Below are 25678 nucleotides of genomic sequence, written 5' to 3' on the forward strand. Positions count from 1 at the left end.
AATATATTTTTTCATTTCTACTCTCCCGTATCGAGACGTCCCATAGGATCAACCACGATACAATCTTCCGCATCTTCATCGTAATCCTCCTCTTGTTCTTCTTCTTCTTCACTTTCTTCATTGCCCTCGACAATACCATCAAGTATAAGCATATTCTCACTCACAGATCCTCCATTTTCGTTCTCATTCTCGTTCTCGTTCTCGTTCTCAATATTAATATCATACGAACCCGTATCCTGCGTCGCACCATTCCCCGTGCCAGCACTCATAATACTCAACGCCACTAACGGGTTCGTTACACTCGTCGAACTAATATTATTCGTATCATGATGAGAACTTGCACTTTTCCTCTCTTGATCCAACTTCATCTCATTCACAGTCTTATAAACACCAATGGGTCGAAAGAAATTCTCACCCAAATGTCTAATACCCTTAAACGCATGTCTCTGTTGATCTAATCGCATACGGAACGGGTCCATTTGACCACCTCGACAATAATATGGCTTCACATTGAAAACATTATACGAATCCAAACTAGGATAATAAAAATTATCCTCTCCCCGACGAAACCTCTTCTTATTCTTCCCACTCTTCTGATCCTGCCATCCAATAATAGGTCGTATACTTCTCCCATTATTACTATTACTATTACTGCCCTTCCTTATGTTTTCTTCCACTTCTTGAAATAACGGTAGTTCATGGAATGAAGTCGTATGGGACATCTCCATTGGATTAAACAATATACCAAATATTTGATCGTTCTCCATCACTCCCTTTATCGTGTTGCACTTGTCTCTATGTTGACACTTTTTATTCAGTTTTTATCCATTCTGGAAATTTTAATATCCCGAATTCCGCATCACCCGGATAAGAAACAGCCATTTTTTTTTTAATTCTCGGCGGCTATCTTATTTATTTATTTACTACAAATTATATATGTTAGTTACTGATCGTAGACAAAGTCTCAACTCCTGTTCCAGTAGGAGCAGTCCTAATAATATACGTCTCGATTGCCGTGGAATAGGTCGTTGAACTGGCCCAGGTCCCCTCTGAAGTATGATCCCTCGTGATATGAGTGGTACCCATCAGATAATCAGTCACCGTGGTTGTAAAGTAGCTCGTTGCAGTAAGGGTACTAGTTGTGGTCCCCGTGGCAGGTTTACCGTCACTGCCCGTTGTGGAATAATACGAAATAATCTCCGATACAGTCATATCATCCTCTGTCAATGTGCTAGTGTATGGTGGTGGGATCGAAAATGAAAAAGTTGACGTAGTGGTTCCCACCTCTGGAAGATTCGTCAGTTCAGGTAAGTTTGGAAGATACCCTGTTGTAGTAAAATAACTCACTACTTTAGTATATGTTCTGCCACCATTAACTGAAGTTGTAGTGTATGGGGAGGGCAAAGTGAATGATGGAATAAAATACTCTTTGGTATTTATAGTGGTTGGTAACACAGTCGAAAGCCAATGTTGTTTCACAGGAAACTATTTTGGTTATACTATTGTAATCATACGATGCTTCGGTGGTTAACGGTGAAGGCAAGGCACTTTACACAGGACAGAGCTTACTAGCTGATTGGTCTAGGTCAATATCTATTTGGCAATTTAATGGGGTTCCGGTATCCACCTTAACGTTAATGCAAGGAAATGTAAGCCCCGGTGTTGGGAAACAAATATTTGCAGCAACATTCTCTGGATCTAGACCTTTACCTATATCAATAATATAGCTTCCTGTTGGCACTGTAGCATTCACTAAACCTGTCACAGGATCATATTCAAGAACTGGATATGTTTCCCTCTCTGTATATGGACCGACTACAAGTAACCCCATACCCGTTGAAAATGGCCCTCTTACTACAGGAATAGAATCTGGAAGTTGTGGACCAGTGAATTGCACCCACGAAATATCTGAGTTTATAAATATTGTTTGATTAAATGGTTTAGAGATATCAAATGTTGGTGAAGAATACTGCAAATATATGCAACCTGTCTCGATAACCCCAGACATCGAAAATAACTATCCTTAACATATATCAAACCACCATTGATGATTCCATTAGAAGGGCCTTCAATAGAAGTTGAACCTCCACCCCCCCTTCCCCACAGTATAAACGTAGTGTTGATAAGACAATATTATTCAATGTTTATTCTTCTTGGTCGATTTTGATACCATTCTTCCGGAGGATTCTTTCAAAAATAATAGATGAAATTTGACTCGGAAGAGCATCTTTCTATACCATTAATTCTCAGGTGCACATATTGTCAGATAAACTTATTTTTCACACTAAATGATTGACTTACAATATAACCCACTCCCTCAATATTGAATATCACTCAAATTCTTTGTTTTGCAAAGATTTTCCATTTCGGGGAAAGTTTAATTGTACATATATTATTTTTCCATGCAAGCTTTTCTTGGTCAATCGGCAAATCTCAAATTAGCATTCCCAAAAATTCCCTGTAGTAAACTCGTAGCACATTGATAGATATTTTTCTTTGGCTTGCTTGACTGGGAAAAAATTGGTGACTTTGTAATGTAGTCTCTAAATTTTGATAGAATACCTAGATAAAATTGAAGTGTTCAAAGGCAATATAGGCTTATAATGAATGCGATAAAAATTAGAAGAGAAACAGTAAAACAACTTTTAAAAGAAAAAAAGAATAGAATCTTCAAATCTAAATTTATTTTACCCCCAGCATCAAAAACTAATTATTACGTGTCTGCAGTTGAGAAAAAAATTGAGATGGATACTTTTGTTTCATTTCAAGTCTTGTTGTTAGCCATCCGTCAGTTGACTCTTGAAATATCTCAATTGACATAGACGATGACAATACTTCAATGGAAAATGATGATATGTTGTCAAAAAAAAAATGAGTTAAGGGATAAATAACAACAAAAATGCCCTGCCATAGCAAAGGAGAGGCCTCAACCCACTTCCCTAAGAAAAATGGGGTTTTAAAGGTAGCAGCAAACCCGACTCGAAGAAAAAGATAACACGAACATGATTACTTTTATCTTGTCCAACCACTTTGAATTGGAAAATTCATGGTAATATCTTGACAACTTGTCATTTAGGTTTCCAAATACATATTTATGGTTTGGATGGAGGAGAAGAGAGAGAGAGAGAGAGAGAGCGGGAAGGGATATGAAATGCAAATGTCAACGATAATCATGCTCAAATGCTTTCAATTAACCAAATAAATAATTCACTAATTTCCTTAATTCTAATTTACAATTATCAGTGTGTTTTCGAGAGGGCACAAAATTTTGCATTCTAAAACGACAGCCACCTCCTACTTTACCTAATGACTTCAACAGACCTTGAGGATAGTCCATCATCCTAATATTTGAAGAGGAAGAAAAAACTACCATGCATAACACTATACAAACACAATTATGCAGCTGGTATTCCAAACAAAAGGACGACATCTCTTTTGAATCAAAGTAGATTTCCTTCGTTTTCCTTTTTCAGCTTTTACTTTTGTCCCAACAGTTAATTTATGACTATATCATATTGAAAGGAAATGCCCATGTAGAACAGTTCATACATGATTTTCAATTTTAATTTTGGTAGTTTTATGGTAAATACTAGTTTCCTTAAGCTTAGCTATGCCCCTTCAGGTCTAGACCGGTAGTTTCATGGGTTTGTATTTCTTTTCTGACCGGTTTATGGTCGTCAATTCCTGAATTTGCACGCTTTACATCGAATGAGTTTAAGCCTGAATAAGAAAGGAAAGGATATCGCCAAGGGATAATTAGTATCCAAATCTAAGCGTGGTGATTGAGTGAACGTTTCTACTTTCTTTTTTACAACGAAATCATTTTTAGTTTGGTGCTGGTAAATGTACTAAAAGTAGCTATTTTTATGGTTAACTTTTTTTTCCTGTTTTAATATCTAGACCACCTACTAAATGATAGCTAATATACAAAACTAACCCGAGTTGCCCAACCTAACGTAAGAGGGGGGAATCCCAGATTTGTATGATGTATGTGTGTGTGGGGGTGGGGGGGGGGGGGGCAGTACCGTCTTATTTAAAGATCGATTGACTCTAAAGGTCTTTTTGCAGTATTGAACATACGGCTTCCCCAAGAATTATCTCTATAAAAGTAATATCAATGCCTTGGTAAGAAAGTCCGCGTCTATTCTGAAAACACGTCCAGTAACTCAACTTCAAAAAGTTAACATTTTTCTTAAGAACAAAATAGTCAACATGGTTTGACTTTAAGATACTTTTCATCACATTCTATCCAGCTTATTTTTCTTATCTGGTTAAGGTACTATGTAGGTTTCAAATTTTTATTTCTTTTCTTTTAGTGTACAAATGATATAATAGTTAAATGTCGTTATACTATATATGCCTCCCAGCTATCTCTTTCCTATTGACATGTTCGTTTCATGATATGATCACCATCATCCTCTACCCATTCTCTCAGTCTCTTTTGGGAGCTTATTATTGCAACATAGCCTTCCAATAATTCATTAGTGTTAATGTTCTGTTCTTCCAGCAGCAGTTTTCTCTTCAAGTGTTTACTATTCTTTGAGTTTCTTTCCAAAGCAGCTTCAACTTCTCTTCCATTTTCTTTAATCCATAGATTTTGTACTTCAGACGTAGAAACAGCACCATATCTGGTTAACAATGCGGAACCACCGTTTTCTATCCTTTGAACATTATAGAATATACGATTGATCACTGATTTCATCCTGGAATTCAAATATGGTAAATTGATCAAATTAAATAACCATTCAAAAACATCTCTTCTCTTCAATAAATCAAGGTCCATTTCACTCTTGATACCAAACTCAAGGCTTTCTAACACCCACGACAACTGTTTATAGTAGCTCTCATAATTAACCTCGGAATCTCTTGGTGCAATTAGATCTTGCATTAATGGGATGTCATTTGGCCTAATAGCAGGACCATTTAGTACCCAACGGAATGCTTTCTCATAAAGTGGGGAAGCAGGTTGAAGTAGCAAATCACAAATTCGAGATATGGTGGACCATACAACGGGCTGAATAATCTTTTCGTTCTTATTCCATGACACGATGATTTTTTTCAGTAGAATTTGGAAGATGTGACCTTCCTTAAACTGGGTATTGTCCTCCAATGAATAAAGCATCTCCGTTAAAACTGCGATAGCAACCTTGGAAACCTCCTTAGAGCAGTCAGCAAGACTGACTACTATTAGTTGGAAGAATTTGGATGACAGGAATTTTTGTATTTCAAATTTATATTTGATAGTGCCATCATCTTCGGAAGAATAACTAACCAATTCTTTATTATGAAGGGTTAGTAACATCACAAATAATGGATCATAAACATATTCAGTCTTTATCGACCTCATCGTATCATGATAAAACTTTTGTACCAAAGCATATTTCTCTTTAACAGATCTCATTTGAAGGTTAGGTAGAGATGGTCTTTCCAATGGATAATTAACGATAGAATTTTGAACGTACTCTTTTCTTAACGTAATAATCAAACCTTCTTTTTCCTTGGTAATTAATTTAGTTTCAGTGACAAAATCCGATGATTCTTCTTCTGTGCTTTCAAGGAAATCCCAGTTGTAAATATAGTTTGTCCAAGAAATCGACGTTTTAGACTCTATAGTTTCCAGCATCTTAAGGATTAATCTATCCTGACAAGAAACTGACCCATTATAGTAAGTCAGCAATTGTTGTTGAATTAAAGTGGTAGAGTTTTTAGAGACATCCATATTGAAAAACCAATATAGAGATGTAACAGTAAGATAGGCTTTATATGATGCGTTTGCAATCTTTTTGGAAATGGTCATATTCAATAAGTTGTTTTCATTATTCAATAATAATTGAACCATTTTATCACTTTGAATTAATTTAGTATTCCCACCTAGTGTCAAAGCCATCAAATATTCTAGTACATTAACATCTGAAATTAATTTCCCACTTAGAATAACTTCTAATTGAGAGTTTAGGATGTTGCGGTTAACTTTTGTCCAAACATCAATTTTAGTCACCAATTCTCTAAATTCTGACAAGACTTGTAAATATTTCCCAGATAATTCCATATCTTCCGATAAAAACTTCGTAATGTATAAAGTCATCTTGCTTAACCATTTGTCAACAGTTGCATTTTCAAAATCATTGACTACTAAAATGAACTTAATGACAGAAGGTCCATATTTATGTTTATATTCAGTAGTGATGAATTGCAATATACTCTTTTTTTGGATATCAGTAATTTTATCTGAAGCCATACAGAATAAATCTAAACATGCGTCGAATCGAGGACCTTCCAATTTGAAAAATTCAGAATAACATCGAGAAATAACGGAAGTTACAAAATTCTTCACCTTTGGTTCTTGATCAATGTATTTGTAAGTGCCAATAGCAATACTTGTAGCAAGACTAGAATCTTGTAACTCAGAAAGGAATGGCAATATAACACCAATTGAGAAATAAGAGGAATTCATAAATGTCAACAATAATTGCAAGAAACGCTCTTCTTTAACAAGCATGGAAGTAAAAGACGATGAATCCATATCATCTATTCTATTACTGTAAAGTAATGTTATAATGAGGGAGATAATCTCATCAGATGCTTTATTGAGGACCTTTTCCAGGATGCAGAAATCGAGATGTTTCGTGGCATCTCCTTGAATCTTCAGTAATAGAACGGATACAGTGTCTTGATTGAATGGTATACTTTCCTTTAGTAATTCAATTGCATGATCAGCATTTACTGAATTTGATACAACAGCAACCAAATCCGAGTGTTCCTCAACATTGTTTTGTTGTTTCAACCATTGGAACGCGAAGTTTTCGAATTCATCCTTATTCCTTTCTAGCGATTGACTAATATGAATAAATGATTTGGTAACAAGTGTGTATTTTTTCAAACAATCCTCATCAGAAGTGGAATCGATTTCGGCGAAAAACTCCTGGAAAATTCTTGGGTCCAATAAGCTAAACTTTTCATCAACTGCCACATAATTCGTAACCTTCGATATCAAAGCATCAGCTACTAATTTAAATTCAGAATCAAAATTGATAGAGTCATCATTTAACAGTAATTTCAATCTAAAAATGGTGGCAACAACATCATATTCACCGACAGGGTATCTTGTTATTTTTTTCAACTGTTTATAGGGTGCCAATGTAATATATTGGGCAAATGACGAATCCATATGGGAAGATAATAACCACTTCTCATTAGAACGCAGTTCCTGGATTTTTGATTCATATGTAGAGAAATTCAAGTAAAGTTCCAAAATTTCATTTTGTTCCTCACCAATAAATTCTAATGCTGCTGAAAGTATACCAGCTTGCGATTCACCGATCATGGACATATTTCTAAAGAAGATACAAATAAATTTGACAACCAAAGCAGTCCCCTCGCCATCTTCATTAGAAACGAATTTCCACTGCTGTAGTAAAGCAACCATAAAGGGGGAGATAGTCCCAAATTTCTGAGCCATATCGACATATTTGTACGGAGTTTTCACGGAAAATGCTATGGTTTGGTCTAATAACTTCCATATTTTTAATAGTTGTTTATTTTCTTGACCAGTACTCACCATTTGTAAAGAGTTTATCAACGCAGTGATAGGAGATGCTAATAATTTATTGAAGACAACGGTGCTTATGGTTAAAGTGTTAATCAATTGAGATATTTTCGAAGCCACTGCTGTATTAGAATTTGGTGACGATGCCAATCTTAATAATGATGTGAACAACGAGTTTTCATCCTTATTGGAATTCCACCATTTAGTCTGAGTTCCATTGTATTCTTGATATTGTAAGAAGTTATCTAGAATTGCTAATTCAATTCCTGAAAAGAAATTTTTCTTCATTATATCAACGTAAATGTTTGAGGCAGGGAGAGCAACAGTAAAGAAATTAGGAAAACATTCCCCATAGAAATTCAATATAACAGTCAAAGATAACGGGAGGATTTTGTTCTCCTTATTTGAGTTATATGATTGCATTAAAGTAGAAGTGATAATAGTTAAATCTGGGATAACCGAATGGAATGCTACGGCAATAGTTGTCTTTGATGAGCCCCAACCCTTCTTGTCATACAGATCAAAGACAAGCTTTAACTTTTGGAAGGCAAAGGTGATTAGTTGACATGTTAACTGTTTAATAAGGGGCGATTCGTGTTGTAGACCCTTAGTCAATGAATTCTTGGTCATGCATGACGGTATAATATTTTCCATTATCAAAGTTGTAGAAGGAACTAAATCCGTCTCTATATTTTCCACAAATGTGGGAATCTTTAGAGAGATTATTCTTCCAATGATTAGAGTGGCACCGAACCAGTATGATGTCATTCTTGGATCATGTGTTCCTAATGAGGCTAAATGAGCACAGTAAGGTGCAACCAATTCAGGAACATTTTCCAATACTTTTAAAACAGTCGTAGACTGTAGGTCATCTTCCCAGGGCTTGAACATTTTCAACATATTAAAGATCATCTTATTATAAATCTTAAACTCTTTGCCATGAACGCTTATGAAGACGCCACCATCAGTACCATTATTGGGCGAATGATCAAACCATACGCGGTCGTCTGGAAATGCGACACTAGTTTCCGATGACGCAGCATATGCAAGGAAAAGCCTATTTGTTTGTGTAACTAGCCCTTTATCTTGAGAATTATAAAACTTATGAATCTTTGAAAGTGCTAATTCGTTCAATATTTTGGTTTTCGTCATTCTCTTGAACAGTTTTTCCTTTAAGATATAATCAGTGAAGATAACAACTGTTCTTTCCGAGATGGAGATTGGGTCAATTTTATCCATGTATTTAAACCAGGCCCCCATTATTTTAAAGTTATTTTCTAATAAATCAATTCTAATTAATGCTGGTGTGTATTGTATTAAATTTAACCAAAAATCTAAAAATGCAGTTCGCACAGTCATTTTATCATTATTGGAAGGATCATTCAAATCAGATTTGGCAGGTGTCAAGATTCTAACCAATGAGGGACTATGCAAATTGAAGTATGTCAAAAACGTTTCTAAATGCAATCTATCATGATATAATACAATTTCTTTCATTAAATTAATCATGGGAATGTTCAATTTAATCCTCGTGTTATTCAAACCTCTGTAAATGACTTTTAAATAATCTTTCAATATCAAATCAATCAGAAAATCTCCCAAATTCAACACATTAACATTTGTTTCGGTACCGACCAATTTCAAGAACCTCAAGATAACTTGAGTAGAATGAATAAATTTATAATGGTTATTAACCTGCGCAAAATAGGACCAGGATTGAACCACTTGAGGGAGGTAACCCTTGGATTGAAATAATATTAGTTCTTGGAAATCCTTAGATTGACCTACGGGAGTATTGGTCAATTTGACTAGGATTTTTTCTAAGTTTTCTAGGACACCATTTTCAATCTCCTGGCCTTGCTGAGTATACTTTTCTTTTCTTTCTTCACGAGAGCGTGAATAATTGGACTGATACTTCGTCTCCTCCTGGGTAGCTGTGGTATCCATGGTAGGTTTATTGCCAGTGTAGTCAATTCGATATCTTTTCGATAGGACTTCATAGTATATAATCGTATATAATAGTTTAAGATGAGATGAGCTGAGATGAGATGAAAAGTTTTCACTTGATTACCGCGCTTACGTAAACAAAGCGAATTAAAGGAATTTGACCAGAACCTAAAGAGGGACAGTTCAAGGACCTCATAGAATGAATTGGCCTATAATGTTATGAGGTTCAATCATGATCCGTCAGCTTAAGAGATTACAAAGCACGGCGTTTCCCATATTAAGGGTAGCTAGATTATATGCGACCACTTCTTCTGGAATATCCCCCACAGCTGAGAAGAAATCTAAATATGATAGATCTCTTTGGAAGCCCATAACATGGGTTATAATATTTGGTTCATTACTTACTTCAATTACAAACCAAGAGAACAAATATAGGGAATTGGAGAGAAGGTATAATTTGAAGATTAATGTGCTGAAAGATCTTATTGGTAGGGTTCATTTAGGGGATAGGGATTTCCAAATCGAAGATGAGATGAGGCTGGTAAATAAATTATTTGATCATGCTGCTGGAAAGGATGAGAAATTTGATGATGTAGTTGATACTTTGCGGGTAAAAGATAAGAGTGGAGCCACTTTATATTCTTCAGACCAAGTACTCATGGGCATGAATAGGAAATCATTGATAATGAGTAAACAGCTACCTGCAGAGGAAGATTCCCTGGAAGCTGTCTTAAAAAGCATATTAAATGATATTAATACGGATGAACCGGTTTCTGAACCAAGTCAAGATATGATTGAAGGAATCATTACAGACAAAAAACAATTGGAAAAAGAGAAGATTAAAGAAGAGGAAATACTAAACTATGTTCCAGACTCCAGGCATCATCTAATAGCTGAAAAGGCAGGAGATATTACCGATGTAGCCAAAGAAACCAAGATATCTAAATTTTTGTAAATGAATTGTTAAAGGCAAATAATATATTCTGAAATTCAATGTAATTTACGTATAGACTACATATACTTTATTTTATCAGATAATAATATTACAATTAAGTGGGGAGGGTCACTAGTGTTCAAATTATTTTTGATCTAAAGAACTTGGATCGTTATTATTTTCAGTTATGTTATTGCCGTCCTCTTGTGCACTTCCATCCTTATCAATAGTGAAAGCATTGTTGCGGTTAGGCGAATCATGAGCACCGATAACACTAGCAGTTGACTCAGGTTGATTTAGTGGAGCACCCAAATCCATAGATAAGTTATTTAGATCACTCCCTGTGTTATGACTCGTAGGACTAACATGACTTGGTTTATGTATTTGTGGTGTATTGGGTTGACTGGCCGGATTGGAGGTCCTGCTACTTTGAAAAACTGATTCTTCATGGTTAGAACTTTTCCTAGGCAAATTATTAATATTATTATTATTAGTAGTACTACCTGTTACTGTTGAGCCGCCAGGAGATTGGTTATCTACGTTGTTATCGAGCTCTCGTGACCTCCTACCTGCTGAAGTTGGCATAGGCTGCTTCTTTGATGGGCTTCCTAGATGAGTAGGTGTATGCGTCATTTCAGAATTACTAGCAACCGCTGGCGTCACAGAAGTGGTAGTGGTTGCAGTAGCTTGAATATTTGTTAAATTTTGTAATAGTTCTGGGGCCATATTTTTGAATTGGTTTAAAGTTGAAGGCGACCCTTGTTCCGTCATAGCTGGTGATGCAGTCTTTAAATGTTGTGATTGAGGTATATGTGAAAATGGTTTTGGCGCACCTGCTTCCTTCAGATGATCTAAATCATCTGTTAATAGACCTGGAATTTGGGTTAACAACATATGTATGTTATTAAGAGCATGTCCAAATTTGTCAAATGCCTTAGAACCGACACGTAGGATCCAAATATAATTCCTTAGACAATCTCTAAACATGTCAGATTCTTCTTTAGTAGGTGATGTGACGTATAATAATGCAGCAAATGTTCCTATTAACATCAAGTTACTTGTAGAGCATGTATACCAAAATGCATTAATATGTTCATTTTTCAAATCTCTAATGAACTCAATGGCTGCAATTAGCCTCGTCTTTGCGGCTTGTCTACAAACGTGAACTAATTCCTTTGGTGTATCTGATCTTAGAGTACTTATTATCTTTCGATGTAGAGTAATTTCTGCTGCAAAATAAGCCAATGTTAACGTAGCGTTCACGATAAATCTCTTTGGTGTAAATGTACTCATAGAGATTTGCGACGGTAATGAATGATACCACTCTCTCAGTTTTAATTGCAATGGTTTAGCTAATTTTAATACTTGTTCAATATTTGTATTGACTGTAATGGCACCCTGCGTGTAGAAAGTGTCCATAATTTCTCCAAGAATAATACTTAAGGAAACCATTTGGTGATATATTAATGTTCCATTGGTATAATCCTCCGCTGTGAGTGACATATCAAATTGTGGAGTGCCAATAAATGATGGTGGTTCCTTTCTGGAGTTGTTATTGTTTTCTGTTGCTCCACCGTTCGTGATCATCGACGAAGTTGGTGGGAAATCATCACTCTGTAGTGGCTTCACCATCCAATTCCTCCCCAGTATTAAATGAGAATGACGTGCTTCATTTAACGACATCCATTTATCTTCCATCCATACGGCCCATGCTAAACGTCTACGAAGATCTTTTTCCCATTTGGGTAGTCTCCAATCCTGGCAATCAACTCCAAGCCCTAGTTCTTCAGCTAATGATACCACGACGGATGACAATACCCAATTATTTCTATTTTCTGACCTACATTGTAATATTAGAAGTCCTGTTTGCACCATACTTAATTTTGGTCTTTCAATCCTGTTGAAGAATGATTTGAATGCGATATCATTCAACTTATTTACAACATCTGGTTTAGGAAATCCAATCAATTTAGGGTGGAAATCCCACCATTGTAAAGCCAATGAATAAATTGCTGCTAATAATGGTGCTGTCAATTCTCTATATGATCTGGCATATTTTTCTAAGAAGACTCTTTCGTGTAAGATAGGGAAATAAGGATGCACCAAACTGAAGAAAATTTCAATTAATAATTTCCCATGAGGGTAAATCAAAGTCTCTACGACATCCACTTCTTGCTCTTGTTTCAAGTATAGTTCACGATTTAAATCATCCCGAAGTATGAATTGGACATCTGTGGCTACTTTCCTTAATGCTAAGGACTTAGATAATTGAATTTGGTCTATATTGTCCAATTTGACATGATTGATTAGATTGATATCATATACTGATGTAGGTCCCACATAAAATGATGATCTTGGATATTGTACGGGCAATTGTGATTGTACGTTTTCTGGTTGTGTTTGTACTTGATTATATTGTGCTGAAGGATTCATTCCCATATTTATATTCATGTTCAAGTTTGCATTTGGCATGGGGAGATTGGAAGCGGATGTTGATATGGTATTATTTAAAGTCTGTAAGAAATCGGAATAGTAATGATTGGGACTATTGTTCCCATTATTCACAACAGATTCCTGCTTAATCTTCTTTGGTCCATTCTGAGTTTGCAAATTGTTATTATCGACTCTTTCTCTCTTATTTGACTTCACAGAATTAGGAAAAAAACATTGAATTCTGTTTGTTTCACATTCTATACATTTCCCTAGATTTGGGATCATAAAACATTTCGTTCCCTTCTGACGACAATAATTACAAACAGGTTCATTTGTTGGTGGTGTTACAGAAGATTTGGTTGTAGCACTTGTCGTTGCTGCTTCATTTTGAACGGCGGGTTTGCCAATTAGATTTTGATAATGTTGGAGTAAAGTATCCAAACTTTGCTTTTCAGTGGAAAAATCATTGCCACTGCTGGTATTATTATTAGTTTGATTTTGATTAGGAACATCCGTAGGAGGATTATTAAACGATTGGGGAATTATATTTGGGTTTTCATTAGTTAAATTTTGTAACAAAGCGGAATAATTATCGTTAAAATGTAGCAAATCGCTGCTACCCACACTAGATTTAGTTGGTTCGTTTTGTGCTGGTTGTTGATTTTCTGAATTCGGATCTGGTATGGCAATAGATGGGTCGGTGACTGTTAGTGGGGAATGATGACTACTGCCAGGACTGTGCCAGGAGGAACCTTGGTAATTGTGTCTCATTCAAGAAACGTTAGGTATTCGTTAGAGGTGTGTATTGTTCCCAAGTCCACAAATTAATGGACGGATTGGCTATTTACTTTGTTTTGGTTTCTCTATCTTTATCAAAATTGAATCACTCGTTGATTCTTTTCCAGATCTGAACTTGATTATTTCATTAATGGATCGATGACGAACATCGTCAGTCACGGATGTTTATATACGCTGGCGGCTAATCCACAGCATAAGCAAAACGAAGCAAGAAAAATTTCATAATATATGTTTTTTACAACTATCCTGACAGAATCAATAATAATACACCTATTACCAACCGGCTCAACTTCTCAAACATTCAACTCTTAGAAGTTTCATTTCCGATATCCAAATGGAAAGAGTACAAGAATCTGTTTTCTGATGTTCTCTCCATGAGGAAACTAGCGTATAACGTCAAAATATCAATCATAGTAGCACATTGGAAACACAGATAAAAAGGCAATTTATAAATTATATATGTACGTATCAAACATGTCATGGGGAATGGTCTAGGCTGGCAAAGAGTTCTAAGAATTGCTTTGAACAGAACATTGCACCATTTCAATAACCAGGGAAGTACTTTACTGAGACCCTGACGCACCCAATTAAAAAGCTACTTAATTACTTCTATACTCAATCAAAAATATCAACAAAGGTTCCTATTGTCACTGGCAATGGCACTGTCTTTACAAACGCCAAACTTGGCAAAGTGGTTCTACGGTTGAAGATCAAAGTTAAAACTTCCAACTACAGCCTAAGAGAAAGAGCTCGAAGTCTGAAAGAAGTGTTGAGATGGTTAGGTTTCTTTAGGACTGAGTTATTTAACACAGCACGTTCCTAACCGTTCTAACATTTCTTTCAACCTACCAAGGCTTCTAAGTATTAATCAAGAAAAATCACTCTTGGTAAAGCAAATTGTATCGATCAATCGCACTAACGTTGCTGGTTTCATTAACAACAAATGCAATCGATAGAGTAGTCAGTATTAATATTCTATATTATAGCGTTAGCAGAGGGGAAAATGGAGCTCGAAAATTAAATTTGATCGTTTAGAACGGCTTCATCAAAGAATAAATATATACGAATAGTAGACGAACTCAAGCTGAGCTGTCCAAGTAGCACTAACAACAATCATCATAAGATATCTAGCGTACATGTCTGCTGCTTCGATAAGTAATGACCCCTGGAGGTCTGCGAAGGACGCCAATGGAAGAACGTACTATTACAATATCAATACGAAGGAATCCAGATGGGATCGGCCTGCTTCGATGGAAGGTAGTACCAATAATGACGATAGTGATAAGATGTTGCTAGAGCAGATTGGTTGGAAGTCTAATGTTACCAATGAGGGGAAAGTCTATTATTACAATTTGAAAACGGGAGAATCTAGATGGGATGTTAATGACTTGATAAGGCAAGAGCGAATGAAAAATGCAAAGGGAAAGGAAGAACCAAAAGTCGAGGAGAAAAAAGAAGAGAAAGATAAAGTTAAAACAGATGAAATACTGAAGGGAAATATATTGAAACAGGATAATACTGAAGGAACTAAGTATTCCAATCATTCAACCATCATGCACGTCACCAAGAAACTTCCGGAAGATGCTGAAATTGATTTCATGAAGATGCTAAGGGAAAATAAGGTGGATTCTACTTGGTCATTTAGTAAGATTATAACAGAGTTAGGATCAAAAGATCCCAGATATTGGTTAGTCGATGATGATCCCCTATGGAAGCAACAAATGTTTGAAAAATATCTTTCTAATAGATCGGAAAAAGAATTATTGAAAGAACATAATGAAATTAATAAATTCAAAGAAGCATTTGTGGCAATGCTGGAGGCAAACTCCAAAATAACGTATTATACTCGATGGCCAACAGCGAGAAGACTCATTGCTAATGAACCAATCTATAAACATTCTGTGTTCAATGAAAGAATAAAGAAAAAGACCTTTCAAGATTACATTGCTAAATTACAAAAGCAACATCAAGAAACTCAATCAAAACTGAAAGAGCAAGCACTAATGGAACTGCGTGAATATTTGAAATCAATCCTTTTGAACAAAAAGAAAAATAATAGTGATGGCGAACAAGAAGAAAATACCATGATATCGTGGCAAACGTTATCAAATAATTTTCTTTTTGAAAAGAGTAAAAGGTATATGGCTAATAAACATTTCAAGATTCTAACACGTGAAGATATTTTAAGAGAATATCTAACATTTGTGACAGAGTACGAAAATGAGTTATCGTTAAGGTTATCCACCCTGAATGAGAGAAATTACACACGAGATAGGATAGCTCGTGATAATTATAAGAGCTTATTATTGCAAACATCTAAATTTAAGATTAGAGCCAATTCTAATTGGAAAGATTTTTACATGGTTTTCAAAAACGATAAGAAATTTCAAGACCTTCTTGGAAGGAATGGTTCTACGGCATTGGATTTATTTTTGGATTATGTTGAAGAAAAATCAATAACAATTAAAGGCCAAAGAGCTATTGCTCAACAAATATTGATTGAAAATGAGTTTCAATGGAATGGTGACCGGGATCAAAATTATACAACGACCAGCGATGAACTTTCAAAAATACTCTCAAACAATACATCATTTAAGAATGTAGATGAAGAAGATATAAAAATCATAGTTGATCAACTTATTAACCTAAGGAAAGAAAAGAAACGAGAACAAGAAGAGCTAGAACATCGCATACAGGAACAAAAGAAACATTATTTCAAAGTGATGGTCCAAAATTATCTTAGAACCATTGGAAAGGAACAATCATGGGATCTTGCAAAGGAAACGATAAAAAATACTCCGGAATTTAGAGAACTTAACGATGAGAATACAGGGAAATTGATCTTTGAAGAAGTTCAAAAGTTCATAAAGGATGGATTGGCAACAGTAACAGGAGCAACTATTAACCAAAAGAAAAGAAATTTGGAACCATCTGTAAAACTAGATTATTGAATATTTAAGATTATATAGACGCTTTAATGACTCATATTACATCACATTCTAATCCAAGGAAGTATGTGTTCTTAAACATTCAATATTTTCTTTTATGTAAATATTGAATGGAAAGGTTTTAGGTTAACCTGGAATCTTCCATTGTAATAGCAACTTCTGCAAATGATTTTAGTGTTTGAAAAACGATTTTCTTATGAGGAGTTATAATGAAGGGTAACACTGTCATATAGTTTACAATTGGTTCATGTCTTTTGAGAATCAAATTTTACCCTCTCATTTAATTGTTTCTAGGGATTCGGAGTATGTCAGCGCCCGAGATTATTTGACCTTTTATAGTTTATCAATGACACAAAACAATTACAGAAAGAAGCATTTTCACTCCTTGTGTATAAGAAGAGGAAATTGAGCAGAGGAACCCAAAATGAGAAGAATTAAAAAGAGACTGCAAAGTCCCTCAATTTCAAGCCAGGATACGGAATTTAGCTTAAACGCCGCTTTCAATGTTGCTTATGACGAAATGTTGCAAGAGAATTATCAGAAAACCTATCATCATATAAGAAGATGGAAAAATAAGTCAAATTCTGCCCCAAAACTTTCTCAAAATAATAAAGCATATACAGGAGATTTCTATTTAAATGAAGAAACGGAAGTTGAGAACCCTGGCAAGCCTTTAAAACCGTTGAAAAATCACCATAATAAATTCAGATTTTTTAAGAAAATGCAGCAAGCATCCAAAAGAAGTTTTAGTAAGCAAGAAAATGGTTCAAAAGAAAATACCTTTATTGTAAAAAAAGAAAATATCGATCCTTTAAGTTCAAGAGATTGTAGCTCACAATGGGAAAAGACCCTGCAATTTTACACACAAGGAGAAAAACAATACTCCAGTTTTTCTATAATTTCTCAAGATACCCTCCAAAATAGCTTTAAAATAGCAAATGAGCCAGAACAATTCCATCATATTTATGATCACATGGTTCCATTTAAACCCTTCGATGGTTTCCAAAATGGTATTGATGAAATGCCAAACCCCTGGGTCAGTGATACAAAAGAAAATGATGAAGTTGAGACTTTATATGGAAAATGGGGAAATTGCTACTTATAAATGGGTGCTAGCAATAGTTCATCTAATTATTCAATCATTTATTTTATATAATTCTAATTATTGTTTGTTTTATTTTTGACACCGCCGCACAGTGCGAAACACTCGATTATTCGATTGTAGATAGAGTTTCAATTCCAGTTCCCGTAGGGAAGACTTTTATAATGTACGTCTCAATTTCTGTTGAATAAGTGACAACAGTTGACCATGTCCCCTCTGATACGTGTTTCTTAGTAATATGCGTGGTGCCCATCGGATAATCGGTTATTGTTGCCGTTAAGTAGCTTGTGGCCGTAAATGTAGTGGTGGTTGTTCCAGTGGCAGGCTTATTGTTTACGTTAGTGGAGTAATACGAAACAATCTCCGATACAGTCAGGCTAAGGTCTGTAAAGGTGTTAGTGTATGGTGGTGGTATCGAAAATGGAGCTGGAATAATCGAAGTTTCGGTCCCAACGAATGGAAGAGTTAGTTGTGGAAACCTTGGAACATAACTTGTCACTGTAAAATAACTCACCACCTCAGACAATGTAGTAATATTGTTTGAAATTGTAGTTGTATAAGGAGATGGAAGAGTAAACGATGGAATAATAAAAGTGGTGGTAGTAACAGTATTGGGTAAACCTCCTGTGTCATACGATGAGTACTGAGAAACTATTTCTTCAATAGTACTTCCATCATATGAAACTAAGATAGTGTAAGGTGGTAACCATGATACGGGGGTTGGACAAACGATTTGCTCGTCATACATGTTTACGTCAATATCTGTCACACAACTGGAGGGTACTTCTGAATCCATGCTGGAGGTTATGAGAACACAGGGGAAATCCACCGATGTGGTCGTGGATGGACAAACAGTGGCAACAAAATCTGTCAAACTAAAGCCTGGACCTACATCAAATAAATAAGATCCTGTGGAAAACGTTACATTCAACATACCTGTTGCATTCGTATAGAAGAGATCTGGAACAGCATTCGATTCTGGACCAGCTCCTATGGCTACTTCAATATCATTTTTTGATAACCAATTTGCTCTAATTACTGGGATAGATTCTGGTAACTGTTGACCAATAAAATGTAGATACGATATACCATCCTCAGTATACAATGTTTGATTAAATGGCTTGGAAAGATCGTAGGTTGAATCTGAGGCCTGTTCAAGCCATATACATCCTGATCCGATAACACTTGAAATTGTAACTCCATCAATGACACGAAACTTCATTACACCATTATTAACAATTCCATCCGCAGGGCCTTGGATTGTTATTAAATTACTCCTAAGAAAGTTATAATAAATTAAACCATCATTAAGAAAGGTTTCAGCAACTGACACGCTACCGACATTCTTTTCTCCAATAAAAGATATAAATCCATAATTAAGTAACTCCGATGTTCGTAATCCCGGTGTTGTTCCTGAATCTTTGATTTGAATCAGCAGTTGAGCATTATTAGTAATAGTAGTTGACGAAATTGATCCATAGTTGCTTTGGCCGAAACACATAATACCATTATTTGTTATATCACCATCCAGCACAATTGGTGTACTCCCTGGACATTGGAATGCAACCTTTACATTTTTGTTGACTAGGACATCTGCATCAATTAGGGACTCATTAAACACAACATCTCTGTTTATTGTTAGGGCTAACGCAACTTGTTGTAGTGAACAAAAAGCTCCCAAAATGCATATTAGATGCTGATACAGCAAGATCATTTGATTTCTTAACGAGGTAACGTTAGTGAAATTTTGCAAAATGGCAAGGAAAAAAGGATGAATAATGTGGGAAACCCTCCAATCTTAAGTTATCCTTATATGCCTAAATCATTACACTCTCTAAGATATGTATATTCCTTGGTAAAAGACAAACCCTTCTCGGAAAACATTATCCTTGTCCCTTCTGCAGCATGTTGTTAGCACTCATAAATGGTTGCAGGGAAGAAGCAGGGAAATACAGGAATCTGAACATAAGAGATCTTTCTACTGCAGATGTTCAAGCCAGAAGCAGGTTGGCATCTATGAGTCCCTGGGTGGACCATAATGCAAATCATTTCCAAGGCAAGCATTTTCCAAGTTCAGGAAAGTTTATTTTTACAAATTTGGTTTTTCCGCGGTTATATCTCTTCATTTTGGGCCACAGAATAGTTGTTTAATTTCTTTATCATTAATCCGAATCATCATCATAAGAATGCTAAGGTTATGGAAGACATTTTCCATCAAAATAGAATAAAGTCAATCAAGCAGTTTATCAGCACTTTTGTTTCGGGTAATCATCCTACTATCAAATTGAATTAATTGATGGTATTGGAGGAATAGGCCATAGTTCCATCAATATAGGGAGCGAATTTTTTAATTTGTGTCTCTCCTAAAGTCGGGTAATGGTGGTTCTTTGAAAAAATTAGTTGTAGTGTCATTGGATGGCCATCTAACGCTACTCTACAAAAATGAGTGATTGATAGTGTGTGTTATCTAACACTTTAAAGTCCAAGAATCTATACTAAATTTGCAAATCAAGATGTCGTTATTCGGATTAGGAGGTGGTCAACCACAGTTGACATCTAACCAGAAGATTCAGGCTGCGGAGACAGAACTAGACTTGGTCACCGATATGTTCAACAAATTGGTGGATAACTGTTACCAAAAATGTATCAATAAGACATATAATCAAGGAGAGCTAAATAAGGACGAATCTAACTGCTTGGATAGATGCGTAGCAAAATACTTTGAAACGAATGTGAAAGTTGGTGAAAATATGCAGAAGATGGGTCAAACGTTTAACGCTGGTGGTAAATTTTAGGACGTCTTCCCTTATTGGTTTACTCATTATATTTCTTAACTCATGTACATAGCAGATGTTTAATACAATACCTATTATTATTACTATAGTTATTAGGAACCTTATGATAATGTTACATCAACCATAATCGTATTTTGACATATTTCAAAAGGGCCAAGCTCCCCAATGGGATCGTTCCAAAGTTGGAACTTTTGGCCAAAAAACGAGTTTCTTCTAATGGAGAACACATTCTGTTACGTTACAGTTTTAACAACATGTTTTTAAACGAAAATGGGACAAAAAGTATCTTAAACGGCGTTGTTTACTTTCAAATCAAACAAATTTTTTGTCCACTCATTTATATGTATTCCCACCTTTCAATGTCGATTTAGTAGTTCAGGCATTTGTGCTCTTGGTGTCAAAAAAATGTCGAGACAGAGCTCTTCGATGAACAAGTAAGAATCTTGTTCCAACAGAATCAAGAAGGCAAGCTTTCCTAAAAACAAAAGTGTTTGTATCGTTCCACGCATTGTTAAAGAAAATATCTGAATTCGTACGTACATGCGATTTAGGAATTTTTGGACTAATCATCCCAATTATTATCACTGAGCGACCCGTTTCAAGAAATGTTTCATCTTGCAACCCGCTTTGTTTTTCTGCGTATGTTTCTGAGCCTATGTTAATTTTTACATCAAAAAAACTTGCAGAGACTCAAAAAAAAAACTCGAGCTTCTTTCCCAAAGGAAGTCACTTCTGGCCCATTTCTAAATTCAATTTCCTTACTCTATTGATCCAAAATTTGCTCTTTGTAACCTTTTACTTTATAACGTCCATCGACTATCTCATTAGCAATTATCGACTAATCGAAGTGACGAAATAAGCATTAATAATGGGTTGTACTGCAAGCACACAAGCCTTAGAGGATGAAAATGATCCATTCTTACAAAATCAAAAGGTCAATGATGTTATCGAACAATCATTACAAATGGAAAAGCAACGAGATAAAAATGAGATTAAATTATTATTGTTAGGTGCCGGAGAATCAGGTAAATCAACTGTATTGAAACAATTAAAATTATTGCATAAAGGCGGTTTCAGTAACCAGGAAAGATTGCAATATTCCCAAGTTATTTGGGCCGATGCCATTCAATCCATGAAGATCCTGATTATCCAAGCTAGGAAATTGGGAATATCGTTAGATTGTGACGAACCAGGTGAGTTATTTGAATTAAAAAGAATCTTAATGAAGACAAAGGCTTTGGATTTTATAAATGCAAGTGTTGCTGGTGGTTCAGAATTTTTAAATGACTACGTCTTGAAATATTCGGAAAGATATGAGAACAAAAGACGTGTACAGTCTACTGGGAAGGCAAAGGCTTTTGATGAAAAAGAATTAAAACCTGAAGAAGATGGTAGCAACAATAATGGGGACCAAAATAACAAATTAAATTTTCAAGAAATCTCCAAAAATCTAAATGAAACAGGAGATGAAAAGATGTTTGTTAAAAATGAAATAAGAAAACCGTCTGAAAGGAAAGTAACCAACGAACAAATTGCAAATGCAATCAGTGAACTTTGGAAGAAAGATAAAGGTATTAAACAATGTTTTGCCCGTTCGAATGAATTTCAGCTAGAAGGTTCAGCTGCATATTATTTTGACAACATTGAGAAATTCGCCCAAACAAATTATATTTGCTCTGATGAAGATATTCTAAAGGGTCGTATAAAGACTACCGGTATTACAGAAACAGATTTTAATATTGGTTCGTCCAAATTCAAGGTTTTGGATGCAGGTGGACAGAGATCAGAAAGAAAGAAATGGATACATTGTTTTGAAGGGATCACTGCAGTTCTTTTTGTTCTTGCGCTAAGTGAATATGATCAGATGTTATTTGAAGACGAAAGAGTGAATAGAATGCATGAATCAATAATGCTATTTGATACATTACTAAACTCCAAATGGTTCCGTGATACTCCATTTATCCTTTTCTTAAATAAGGTGGATATTTTCGAAGAAAAAGTTAAGAAGACACCAATAAGGAAATATTTTCCAGATTATCAGGGACGTGTAGGTGATTCAGAAGCAGGAATCAAGTATTTCGAGAAGATTTTCTTAAGTCTGAATAGATCAAATAAACCAATATATGTGAAACGCACATGTGCAACAGACCCCCAGACGATGAAATTCGTTTTAAGCGCAGTGACAGATTTGATTATTCAACAAAATTTAAAGAAAAGTGGTATCATTTAAATAAATATTGTTAGATCATGGAATAAAAAAAGGTACATTAATGAACTTATATAGACTACGACCTAATTAAATACATAAAAAGTGAACGTTACTGTCGCAATCGTGTGAGTGATTCTATAAGGCAGGATTGCTACTACTGTTATCAGAGCTAGTACTTCCATTATTTCTTAACTTTGATATCGGTATACTTAACAAAGAAAGACGTCTTCTGGAATGTCCACCGCTCAATCGATGCTGGGGAGATGGAATAGATGGCTTGTCGACAGTCGAATTTATAACATTAGTCGTCGCTGTTGTCATAGGCAACTGAGTATCATTTGTTGGGCTAGATAACAAAAACTTGTTGATTAACGCGCTATTGTTGGTAAACTGATCTCGTATAGGAACCGCTGATTTCATTTGTTGTGACTGTCCATCATTCAAATTTGAATTAAAATGTTCTCTTATGGGAGTGGATCCATCAGACGAGTTATTTTTATTACGATTTGAATTGGAGCTCAAGTTTGAGTGGGATGATTTTCTCGAAACTTCATTAGGAGAAAAGAAAGCTTCTGCCATTGAAGTTCTTCTACTAGTAGATATCTTTGGCAATGGAGGTAGACCAGATGTATTTGAATATGAAGAATACGGTGAGTGCATAGAAAGAACAGGCGAAGGCCCATCATCAAAGGTCCTGGATGCTGGAATTATTGGCGTCTTGAAGGACTGCAGCGTATTTTTCTTTGAAGGGTCAGTTTCCTTTTCTTCTTTTAACGTCTTAGAATATATCTTCCCCATTTCAAAGGATTCTATTACATCAATTGGTTTGAAGTTATTACCGTCCTTTATGTTAGCACTATCGAGCTGACCTTCACTTAGTAAAATCTTCATACAATGAATACTACTGTATTCTAAACATATGTGCAACGGGGTTTCACCATCCTCATCCTTTATTGTCAAATTAGCACCGACTCCGATGAGCAAGCTTAAACATTGGAAATGGTCATACATGCAGGCAAAATGGACAGGTGTTCTACCATGTTCTCCCTTTTCGTTGATAAACCTTGGAAAATGCTGTAACAGTAAGTGAGTCGTTTGCTCATGCCCATTTATTAAGGCTAAATGGACACATGTATTGCCTTTAAAAGTTTTGATGATTTCATGCTTGTCGTGACCTAACTGAATTAAATGAACACAAATAAGGTATCTTCCATGATATGCTGCATAATGCAAAGAGCTCCAACCATTAGCTGGGTTGATGTTAGTTAATAGCTCAGGGTGACGTCGAAGCAGTCGTTTAACTATCAAAAGGTTTCCTTCAATGATCGCATCCCTTAACCGTGTAGATGGTTCAGCTAGCATTCTTCTCCTTAATTATTAATTTTAATAGCAACTTATATTATCATGTATTACATTAAACACGTTCAGTAGTACTTCAGTAGTCGTAATTTCTTGCTTCGTTATTAAAAAGTGACGTAGAGGTGTCTGGTTTGTTCTGTCGATTTCCCCTGCGGATTATTCTGTTCAAAATATTTCACTAATATATGGAAATCACAAATTAACACCTAAAGATAAAGGAACAAGCGATAAATTCATAACAGCAGGACAAAAAAGATTATTCACATGCCATCTATTGCTGTGCATTACAACTTCTCTACATTTAGGGTGAAGACAACTCCAAACTCTAACCTACAGGATGCATTGAGACAGTCGTTAGCGCATTTTCATTTAGAAGATACTCCCAACAAAAAGTGGATTTTAGTGCATAATAAGAAGAAAATAGCTTTGGATCTACCAGGACGATTTTTAAACTTACCTAATGGTGCTAATCTTGATCTGATACCAGAAGAACTTTCAAAGAACAAGGAAGAATTGGGAAAACTGTTGAAGATTAGATTCCAGATTGTTGGAAGAGGTGCCGTTATAGCAAATGTAAGGTCTAATGGGAAGATGGTAGATATACTGGCGCAGTTGAATTTGGGTGTCTCACTTAAAGGTTGTACCTTGAAATTTTTTTCCAAGTCCCTACAATACGAACAGTTGGACGATTCGACGACTTTGGAATCTTTAGGAATTGATGACCAAAGTTCCATTAAAATCATATTAGCCGAACAACAGAAACAGGAAGAGACCAAAGAGTCAACTAGTGGTGAGGAGGAAAAGGAAGATGTAGACGTGGAATATCAGGAAGATGAAAATGGCCAAACTAAAACTTCTCCGGCAGAGCAGGATACAACCATCGATACAATATCAGCGGATGTGCAAATGCACATGATTACAACTTATAAGCCGACAGAGGTTTCGTTGGCCACACAATTAGAAGAGGAGGAGGAAGTAGAATTTGAAATGACCATAGATCAGGCCAGGCGATATCAAAATATTCTCTCCAAACAAACGGGAAATTTAAATGGACCGTTATTAACTAAAAGGTTAAGAGAAAAGAGTGAGAAAGAGCATTCACTTAAGAGAACTCCACCAAAAGTATGCACTTTAAGGATTAGATTTCCAGATAGAACACATATCGAAGCTACATTTAACGCTGATGATACAATGGTTAGTGTTTATAATTTGGTATCAAATGCTTTACTGCAAGATGATATAGAATTTACTTTAAACCAGTCCTACCCATATACTGCATTAAATCGTGATGAATCTAAGCTAGTAAATGACTTAAAATTTGGTAAGAAAAATTTGTTAGTTTTTAGCACTGACAAACAGCTTGATCAATACTTGAAGGATGAGTTTTTAAGCAAAGCAAAAGATTTAAGTGAGGCTGATGATGTGAAACTCGATAGGGAAACGGCAATGAATAACGCAAGAAAGCAAGGAACGCATAAGGAAGAACAACCCTCTACGCCTGGATCTAGTAAAAATAAAACTTCATTCAAGAAGGTTCCCAAGTGGCTGAAATTGAGTAAGAAATGATTAATATAGACTTTCATTTGCACTTCCCTCCATTTTCCAGC

At 35.5% G+C, this 25678-nt stretch overlaps 11 protein-coding genes across 11 annotated transcripts; 6 read left to right on the forward strand and 5 right to left on the reverse strand.

Annotated features, from left to right (window-relative positions):
• Positions 1-17: 17 nt before the first annotated feature.
• On the reverse strand, positions 18-767 carry MND2 (Mnd2p; the record flags this gene model as incomplete). The annotated part of the gene is made up of 1 exon (XM_003675813.1): positions 18-767. One exon carries the CDS (start codon positions 765-767, stop codon positions 18-20), a length of 750 nt encoding a protein of 249 aa, XP_003675861.1.
• A 3611-nt stretch (positions 768-4378) lies between these two features.
• Positions 4379-9493, reverse strand: URB1 (Urb1p; the record flags this gene model as incomplete). The annotated part of the gene is made up of 1 exon (XM_003675814.1): positions 4379-9493. The coding sequence occupies one exon, from the start codon at positions 9491-9493 to the stop codon at positions 4379-4381; it is 5115 nt and encodes a 1704-aa protein (XP_003675862.1).
• Positions 9494-9725: 232 nt separating this feature from the next.
• On the forward strand, positions 9726-10448 carry INA22 (Ina22p; the record flags this gene model as incomplete). The annotated part of the gene is made up of 1 exon (XM_003675815.1): positions 9726-10448. One exon carries the CDS (start codon positions 9726-9728, stop codon positions 10446-10448), a length of 723 nt encoding a protein of 240 aa, XP_003675863.1.
• A 123-nt stretch (positions 10449-10571) lies between these two features.
• Positions 10572-13631, reverse strand: DAL81 (Dal81p; the record flags this gene model as incomplete). Its single annotated transcript, XM_003675816.1, has 1 exon — positions 10572-13631. One exon carries the CDS (start codon positions 13629-13631, stop codon positions 10572-10574), a length of 3060 nt encoding a protein of 1019 aa, XP_003675864.1.
• Positions 13632-14794: 1163 nt separating this feature from the next.
• PRP40 (snoRNA-splicing protein PRP40) lies at positions 14795-16609 on the forward strand (the record flags this gene model as incomplete). The annotated part of the gene is made up of 1 exon (XM_003675817.1): positions 14795-16609. The coding sequence occupies one exon, from the start codon at positions 14795-14797 to the stop codon at positions 16607-16609; it is 1815 nt and encodes a 604-aa protein (XP_003675865.1).
• Positions 16610-17030: 421 nt separating this feature from the next.
• NCAS0C05120 (uncharacterized protein) lies at positions 17031-17711 on the forward strand (the record flags this gene model as incomplete). The annotated part of the gene is made up of 1 exon (XM_003675818.1): positions 17031-17711. One exon carries the CDS (start codon positions 17031-17033, stop codon positions 17709-17711), a length of 681 nt encoding a protein of 226 aa, XP_003675866.1.
• A 106-nt stretch (positions 17712-17817) lies between these two features.
• Positions 17818-19422, reverse strand: NCAS0C05130 (uncharacterized protein; the record flags this gene model as incomplete). The annotated part of the gene is made up of 1 exon (XM_003675819.1): positions 17818-19422. The coding sequence occupies one exon, from the start codon at positions 19420-19422 to the stop codon at positions 17818-17820; it is 1605 nt and encodes a 534-aa protein (XP_003675867.1).
• A 799-nt stretch (positions 19423-20221) lies between these two features.
• Positions 20222-20503, forward strand: TIM10 (protein transporter TIM10; the record flags this gene model as incomplete). Its single annotated transcript, XM_003675820.1, has 1 exon — positions 20222-20503. The coding sequence occupies one exon, from the start codon at positions 20222-20224 to the stop codon at positions 20501-20503; it is 282 nt and encodes a 93-aa protein (XP_003675868.1).
• An 868-nt stretch (positions 20504-21371) lies between these two features.
• On the forward strand, positions 21372-22733 carry GPA1 (guanine nucleotide-binding protein subunit alpha; the record flags this gene model as incomplete). Its single annotated transcript, XM_003675821.1, has 1 exon — positions 21372-22733. One exon carries the CDS (start codon positions 21372-21374, stop codon positions 22731-22733), a length of 1362 nt encoding a protein of 453 aa, XP_003675869.1.
• A 114-nt stretch (positions 22734-22847) lies between these two features.
• AVO2 (Avo2p) lies at positions 22848-24074 on the reverse strand (the record flags this gene model as incomplete). The annotated part of the gene is made up of 1 exon (XM_003675822.1): positions 22848-24074. One exon carries the CDS (start codon positions 24072-24074, stop codon positions 22848-22850), a length of 1227 nt encoding a protein of 408 aa, XP_003675870.1.
• Positions 24075-24335: 261 nt separating this feature from the next.
• UBX4 (Ubx4p) lies at positions 24336-25637 on the forward strand (the record flags this gene model as incomplete). The annotated part of the gene is made up of 1 exon (XM_003675823.1): positions 24336-25637. The coding sequence occupies one exon, from the start codon at positions 24336-24338 to the stop codon at positions 25635-25637; it is 1302 nt and encodes a 433-aa protein (XP_003675871.1).
• Positions 25638-25678: the final 41 nt, after the last annotated feature.

Source organism: Naumovozyma castellii, chromosome 3, assembly GCF_000237345.1.
Source record: "Naumovozyma castellii chromosome 3, complete genome".
Lineage (NCBI taxonomy): Eukaryota > Fungi > Ascomycota > Saccharomycetes > Saccharomycetales > Saccharomycetaceae > Naumovozyma > Naumovozyma castellii.